General features: G+C 29.2%; 1 protein-coding gene across 1 annotated transcript; it reads left to right on the top strand.

Moving 5' to 3' along the window:
* The first annotated feature begins 7,525 nt into the window (after positions 1 to 7,525).
* LOC107492801 (uncharacterized) lies at positions 7,526 to 8,397 on the top strand. The gene has a single exon (XM_016113856.3). It carries the CDS (start codon positions 7,602 to 7,604, stop codon positions 8,229 to 8,231), a length of 630 nt encoding a protein of 209 aa, XP_015969342.1. The 5' UTR covers positions 7,526 to 7,601; the 3' UTR covers positions 8,232 to 8,397.
* Positions 8,398 to 9,045: the final 648 nt, after the last annotated feature.

The raw sequence follows: 9,045 nt of genomic DNA, 5'->3' as shown, positions 1-9,045 counted from the left end.
ATCATGGAAAACAAATCATGGTATTATTTCTACTTTTCTACATAATTGAAGCTGTCAATTGATTGTAAAGGTTTTGATGATGTTTGATGGAACGCTCGGAAAATGAATCTTATCTAAAAAATAAATAAATAAAAAAGAAAGAAAGGTTGCTTCGGGTAAAGATCTAAAAAGTTCGAAAAACTAATAATAATAATATAATAAGGTTTATATGCATGCATGCATGTTAGAGACTCGAGGGAATAGCTAATATAAAAAGTGAGAACTTTGTCTAACATTTTTCTCCGATGCTCCTTAATTTCACCGCCATATAACTAGCTAATGGGAATTATTGAGTTTTGTTAAAAAAAAATACGGAAAATAAAAGAAAATTAGTCCAAATTAAAGCAGTTTAAAAAATTTTATTTTGTTTTCAGTCATTTATTTTGCATTTTATTATTATTATTTGAATAATTAAATAATATTATTATATTAAATATAATAGATATATAATTATAAATATTATATGAATAAAATTATGAATGTAAATTAAATAAGACTTATGTCTTTTTTTTTTGCTTATTTTTTACGATATTCTGTTTTTAATTTGACAAGTTAAAAATTAATTTGTCATAGATCTAAATTATATTTAAGAATTTATTATTGGATAATGAGTTGTATGTACAAAGTGAATCGAAATTCGAACTTTTGATATTTACCTAAACGAATAAATCACTCGACCAATTTAAATTGATTTATGTTATATATTATTTTGTTACTGAAAATTTATATAACATAAGAGAACAAGAAGAAAATCCAAAAATTTTGTATCAATTACACATATACATATTGGAAGTGCTATATCATTTATTTAGAGCTCTAAGGAATGGATGTGAGCGAATATGTTAAGACAAAGAAAAAGTATGAGTAGACAATAATCTTATTGTACAATGTATATAATGTGGTTTAATTGTAATTAAAATTAAATTATGGATAATTATTTAATTTTAAATTCTTTTTAATTTGAAATTTGAATTAAATAGCTACTTATTTTAAATTCAAATATTAGAGTCAGTTTTTCTTTTTTAACATTAACCCTAATTCTAATCATCAATCGCGCCTCAGCGGGCGCGTCCTCCCTCATGTCGCCCTCTACCATACTGCCTGACACCAGCCATCGTAGACGCGGTCGTTGAAGTTCGCCACTAGGAAGCTATGCGAAGGCCTTCTCCCTGCTCGTCACCGAGATTGTTGCGATCCTGCTCTCTCCGACTGACGCCCACCAACACGGTAATCTCCTCTTTGTAATGATGTTTCAATTTTTATGTTCTTCGTGCCAATAACTTTCCAGGTTTAAATAAAAGTGTGCTGGATATTTTATATTTCTTTTTTAAATATGTTGGAGTTTCTTTTTCATGAGGTTGGATGTTTAATTTACTCATGCTGAATTTTTTTCATGGATGAGACTTACAGAAACTATTATTCTGTGACTTTCAAAAGACCAAAGCTTTTGGGATGTTATTGAAAAAGAGTCAAGGTCTTTGGGTCCTTTTTGGGTCCTCTTGTTCTACTCTATAGAGTATGTTTGTGTGACACCTAGGATTTAGATGTTCTTTCATTTTGGAAACTGAGCACCATGAAAACTGAGCTCAGCACTGCAAGAAGGGGTTTTGCAGCACAAATTTTTGGCTCTTCTGCTAAGCCTAGATCAATCAAGGCTCAAGCTTCTTCTGATTTTTCTTATATTGTTGATTCATGCCTTTGATTTACTTGGTTTATTAGATATATTATGAGATTTCTATAAAATTCATCAATGATATGTGAACTATGAGGTGGTTGATTTTGATTTGCATATACACATGTATATTAGATATACGTGATTTTCATTTTCATACCTAGACTGCTAACTTGATATCTGATTTTGTTGTTAAATTGCAGCAAAGATTTATATTGCAATACAAAAGATGATTTGTTAGATAAATGGGCATGTTTGACAATATAAAAACAAAAATTAATGCATCGTAATCATGGATTAATTTATGGCTTTGATTTTGATTCATTATTTTTATATAGTTTTTCACTATTTGAAGTTGCTATGTTGTCATAGACGGTAGGTTGTCTAACATCTTTAAATTGAGATACAATTCTGCATTTTATTGTGTTGCTTTTGTTGAGTATTTATATTCTACGTTGCAGGATGAAATATGTAAATCCATTTCTAAAATAGGTGATATTGATGCAATACTCAAATGTATAGAGGACAGTGGTGAGCAAGGCAATAAAGTTATGGCCAAAGTGTGTTGCTCATTACTTTCGAGGGTATAAGTCGAAACCATTTCTCCTCAAAGGCACTGGAGGGAAAAAAAGGAGAAAAAGAAGAGAGTGGGGGTGTTTCTATGAAAAATAATTGTTTTCCTATTGCCTATAATTCTTTTGAGCCAAAGTTTATTTTGGTATTTATATTTTTATTTGTTAAAAGGAAGCTATACCACTTGGAGCTGAGTCTGTTATAACCGTAATGTCCTTGCATATGTTACATGATTGTCATTTTTCACACTACACCCAACTTTAAAGATATTGTCAATTTTAGCAAAATATCTTTCTAAAGTTGAATGTAACATCATTCTTTTTTAATGTTGAAAGACTCACTTTGTATCTTAAATGTTTAATTAATCAGTTGGCAGGAAGTGATAAAAATAACAGTGAAATTGTTGAAAAAGGTGGGATGGATAAGCTAATTAAACTTTCAGTCAGATTTAATGATGATCTTTCGATTTTGCAATAGGTACAAACCTGTAATTTCTGTTGAGAGCTTGTGTAAAATTGTTCAAACTATTAATGACACTATTTTGTAAAGATTTAGTGAAAATTTTCTGGTTTAATGTAAATTGTGCTGCTCCAAATGGTTTTAATTATTTATTATGCTTAATTGTATGATTATGCTTCCGTAGCTTTATTAATCCAAACTCCAAAGGATGTGAATTAATTGATTCTACGGTTGCTTTTTAAATGTGGAAGGAAATACTGAAAATCAGATTTATTATGCAAATTTCTGTCTTCTGATAGATTTGATCCTTATGATTGTCAATATTTATAAGATCTAGTGCATGTCCTGCAGAAACTCTTACAAAAAAGATTTCCTGATATACTTGGATTTGTACTATATCTTGCATCTCAAAGCATAATGAAAGTGGCAGAGAGAACAGAAGCTACCAGTGAAAATGCAATCGTTTCTTTTTCAAGTCCAAGAGTTTTGAGAATTGGGGTGCTGTTTACTTTGAATTCCGTCATTGGAAGATCAGTAAAAGCCACAGCCACCTATTGAGAATCCTTTTTCGGAGACCCTTAAGAGAACAAGGTCTGAAAATACTATAGGATCAATAAGGGTGTTGAATGATGTGGGCAAGCTTAATAAAAAGTTGTATAGGAATTGAGATATATCATATACTATACTTTAAGCCATTTAAACGATTACGGATGTTCATTTTACTATAATTACAGATGGTTCTATCCATTCTAAAGTGGATGGTTATTTTTGTTATACTATTTGTAGTACAATTTATTATCCTGTTGTATTAATGTAAACAAAAAAATTAAAAAGAAAAAGAAAATAGGTTGGATGTTCATTTTACTAGGTAGGTTGATGGTTGTTTTCATTCTAATTTGGATATTTAATTGATTTGGATTGAATTTAACATAATTTGTCTGGTTAGAAGACTTTGTTAAAAATATTGTGAGTATAGAGTCTATTATAAACTGAAATTTTACTAACACGCTCAATTTTGTTTTAGTTAGTCATTTTTATTAAAATTTAAATTAAAAAATTATTAAATATATGTCATTATTAGATTAAGTGTCTAATAAATGAACAAATTAATCGGTGTATCTAATACAATAAGAATTCTTGCTGTTTATATTACTCTTATTTATTGATTTTTCTTTTTCGCATCAATGATCGAGATAAATCATGTACTATACTGTAAATCATTTAAACTAAGGCAGATGTTCATTTTTCTACGATTGCGAATGGTTATTTTGATTTTAAAGTGGATGATTATTTTGGGTATACCATTTGTAGTATAATTTATGACCCTATTATATTGATGTAAGCAAAAAGTTAAAAGAAAAACTAAAATAGACTAGATGTTTATTTTACTAAGTAGGCTTATGGTTATTTTCATTGTAATTTGGATGTTCTATTTATTATTATGTTTCTTTTAAAGGAAAAAATAAATTAATAAAGACGTTATAACTGTATTCATAAACGCATGATTAAGGATAAATTAGGATTAGTGGTCACTGAACATAGCACGTAACTTCCTATTTGAGATCTTATAAACAAATTGACTCTGCTCTTTAATTTCTTTAGCTATTTTTGGAACGCTGTGAATAGTTTCTCATGCAATAGGTCCTCTGAAATTCAACGCAAGATTCTTTTCAGTTTATAACCAACTAAGAAAAATTATAATGACATGAGCAAAAAATATTGTAATCCTTCCGGCTGCTAATATAAATAATTATAAGACTCATGCAGAGAAATGATGTCTTCAGCAAGAATTTAAGTGCTATGAGAGACTGACTCGACCAATCATAAACATAACAATCAGGAAGGTAAATCAGAATCACACAATGCACCAATATGGCACACCCACACATCAAAGTCATTAGTGAAATTCAACCATCCAAATATTTATTAAAATAACCATCTGTTCCATGTCAATCCAGGAATGGATATTCGAGTTCAGAGCCTGCTTTAAGGACCATATATACATTTTCTTACTAAAATACAAGACAATCCTCAAACATCACCGTATTCAAACAATATGAATGATGATCATATGTGATCTCAGCTTCAAACATTTATTAATATAAGACATCCTACTAACATGAAAAGTTCTTCAGCACCGTTAAAAAGAAAAATAATTGGGTGGCTGGGAGCCCAATCAAAATCCACAATTAATCTTGCAATATCTATCATTGATGCTAAAAAGGAGAAAATTAGATCAAGATTTATTATTCTCCAATGTAATATTTCAGATTCAATGAAGACTTCAAGCATAATCATTACCCACTAACACATGAACCACAATCATTAGCACCAGGGGAACTAAGGGAGCTATCAAAATGTCCATTCACTAAATCAACAAGTATATCAAGATCCTAAAGGCGTTTCCGATCACCGGCGTCGCACCCAGCTGCTACGTTGCAGAGACGGCAGGATGATCAGGATCAAGAGGGTGCCGTTCTTGATACCAACGATGAGGATTAATAGGTTGATGGGTGACTTTTTTTTGGTTGCAGAAGGGATTGGATGTGAGAAAAGATTGAGAGGATCTGGGTTATGTGCCGTTACTGCAGTGTTCAAAGATAGGAAAGATTTGGGTATGGAAGGTGGGAAAAAAGGACGAAACAAAAGGGTTGGGTGATTTGAAAAAAAAGTGTAATTACAAGAAATTGTGTGGTATGAAACTAAACAGTTAAAATAAAATTAGAATTATTAATAAATTAATTCTTTCTATTAATATTAATTGAACCTAATAAACAGTTTATTGTATACATTGTATATATATTTCATTGTTTCTAGCGGCGCTCTAGGACAAATTAAACTCAAGTTACTTTAATTTCGCTAAGATTCCTTCACCCATATATGCCTATGATAGCTACGATCACATATAATTTCGCTAAGATTCCTTTACATTATTACTACAGCTACAGTATATTCTGTACATCCTTGTTTTTTCATTAGCCACAACAAAATCATTATTACAACCTCGTTATTAAAGCTTGGGATATTTAATTTGCTATAATCCAAACCTTTTAAATATTTGATTTGTGGATGGCCGGCCTATTTAATTTCTGAACAATTCATACACTAATATATCCTCTTATAGCTAGGCCTCTCCTTTGATAAATGATAATAAACGTTATCCACTTTATAGTTTCCTTTTTCATATATACACTAATATATGGGTATATATGGTATAAATAACGTATCACTTTTCAACAAGTGCATCGTATAATATAAGAAATTATTAAATTAATGCAAGTACGCAACCTATAACGTATATTGAACGTGATGCTTGGAAAAAAGTTAAACTACTTATCCTCATAAACTACCAATTAGAACATAATTGTTACACAAAACATACGTTCTTTTTTCTTTATGCAAACATAGAAATTATTATTATTATAATTATGATTCCGTTTGTTTTCTCGCACGCAATATTATTAGAGCCAGATTAAAAAACTAAAAAAGAATAATATTTATAGATTCTTATGTTCTTTTTTGGTTGTATATGGGAGATTAATATTAATATAATCATAAAATTGTGGCCGTAATTTCAACACTAGTGAGTTGTTGTCCATACCAGAAAGTTGGTATTATTATTACTTGTTTGTGTGGAAACACGTTAACTACGTGGAAGACTCGCATAAATGTGATTCTTGCAACTAAGCTTTCTTTAATTTCTTGGTTTAAATAATTTTCCTCCAATACTGCGAGTCTTTGTTGAATTTGAATCTGATACCATCCAGGTGTCAATATGAAGAAATTAAAACACTAATTATATTTCCTCTTTAAGTTTCTTTTTCATATAGAGGACCAGACCAAAATAATTAACTAAACAAAAAATGGCAACAAGAACATGAGATGTATGGAAAATTTCACAAGGTGATAGTTGTACTTAGCTTGTTTAGTTAGGAGTGTAGTTAGGGACAAGAAGGAATTGATCCCTGCCATCCCATCTTTTTGAAATTTAAGATCAAAGAAAAGAAGAGCGTTCTCTCATTACTTAATTGAGAATCTTATTTCAAAAACATAATTATTTATGGTTGTTTGTTCTATGAACGAACTTAGTTTAATAGATAAAAAAAATAAAGCAATGAAAATGTTCAGTAAATATTATTATTATTTGTTAGTATTTGACAAGTAATAATTTATATTCATATTTATAGATATTTTATACACAAGAAGCATAATTAAATTTTCTACACATAAATTAATATAATTTATACTCATATTTTTTAGAATTTATACATATAAATTAATAAAATTTACTTCTTAAAAACAATTTAGTGTTTGTGTTGGTCAAATAATTACCAAAAAATATTAAAAGTTACTAACTCATAAGAATTTTTTTAAAAAATATATAATAAATAATTATATATTTAACTATCACATCTTTTTTGTGTAAGAATTTCTTTTTTATATTTACGTAAATTTTGCATTAGATCCTAAAGTTTATGATAATATATTATAAAATTATTTATCCTAAAAATTTAAATAGAAAAGAAAATATATAAATAATGTTATATATGTATATAAGATTCTTTCACAAAATATTATGAAAGAAGAATGGGAATTTGTGACAATTATTTAAAGTGTGATATGTTTGTTCATTAATAAACAAAATGTATATATAATCTCCTATCATGTAGTGGATTTGATTATTTTCCTTTTATTTTTGTAGAGTTGATTCAAAAGATGAGCATTATTCTTTCTATACTTAGCCCTTTAATAAAATCTATAAAACTGTGCTATAAAATAACACCTCAACCTCTTCCAATATCCACACACAAAAATCATTGCATACATTCACACACAAAAATCTTCTTCTTCTTCTTCCATGGAAAAGAACAACACCATTAACACCACCAAATCAAGCACTAGCACCATATGTAGCAAAATCAGGGAAGCACTTTCAAGCTACCCTGCTTTCAGAGCTATTCATCGCCTCAACAGTAAGCAGAATAATAAGCATCAACACAACCACCGTTCATCAGCACCAAACTCCATCACAATCACAAAAAAACATGCAACTAATAGTAGAAAGATGAACAAAGAAGGAGGAAGAGGAGATCAACAAGGTTCAGTAATCCCCATCAACTATGATTACTCTAATAATCATAACAAGGTTGTTGTTGAACCTCCAAAGCAAGTAGCAGCAGGGAAGAACCAACCTGCTTCATCAACAAACAACAACAACAAAGGAGTAATGAAGATTCAACAACATCAACAAGAGACACTCGATCTTAATGGTGCTTTCAAAGAGTTCATTGATCGTGTTAGGAACGGAATTAACGGAGCTGAGCACACTAATAACAATAATAATGCTGGTGGATCCGCATTATTATCAAATCATGAGGCTAATAAGAAGATGGAAAACCAGAAAGATCACCATTTTTCTGAGTTCATTCAGAGTTCTAGGAAGAAGCTCAGAACAACATCAAATATTGCTTCCTTCAAAAGAGGGTAACTATTATACCATGTTTCACTAGTGTATGTGCATGTAATAATTAATGTAATTAATGTTGAGTTTGGCATAAAAAAATATATAAGATTCGTTAGTTGTTGAGTGGATTCAAAATAAGCTAAGGGCCCTCTTGCTTGTAAGTTCTATTGGATTATATATATGTTTTCTATATGAAGTTTTCTATTTTTCTTACAATTTCCCATCCTCTTCATATTTCAAAGGATAATGCTCATTACATTTGGATTTAGTGTTTACATTCTCTATATGATTAACATCTATCATATTCGTTTTTCTTTCTTTTTCTCTTATATTTACCCTATAAAAAATATTACATGATGACCAATATTTTCCTACCATAATTCATAAGCTGATTTGAGTCTCTTCAAAATTTTAACCTATAGTGCGGATAAAAAATTTTATAATAGCATTATTTATTTATTGATTGTGAAAAGTAGTTATATTTATTGATGTCATAATATGGAATTAATTGTATGCACAATCATTTTTGAAATATTAGTGTCTTTAATTAAAATTTTTTAATTAATTAGTTTTATAGATAGCAATATTTTTTAAAACTACATTCATTATTAAACCGGTGTATTTAGAAGTTCAATGATTTTAGGCACCAAATTACATTAATTATTATTATTTTTTTTTTGGGCAGAGCATCACACACTTACACATATTATACACACTCACATACATTTAAGGATTTTATCTACTACTTAATCATATTGGATTTCAAATGTAATATATTAAAAGACATGATTAGTCACTCAACTAAAACCTTATAATATGTGGGTAGGAATCGCAAATG

This window comes from Arachis duranensis, chromosome 6 (assembly GCF_000817695.3).
Source record: "Arachis duranensis cultivar V14167 chromosome 6, aradu.V14167.gnm2.J7QH, whole genome shotgun sequence".
Taxonomy (NCBI): domain Eukaryota; kingdom Viridiplantae; phylum Streptophyta; class Magnoliopsida; order Fabales; family Fabaceae; genus Arachis; species Arachis duranensis.
The sequence above is the reverse complement of the archived record's forward strand: the minus strand, read 5'-3'. Positions and strand labels throughout refer to the sequence as shown.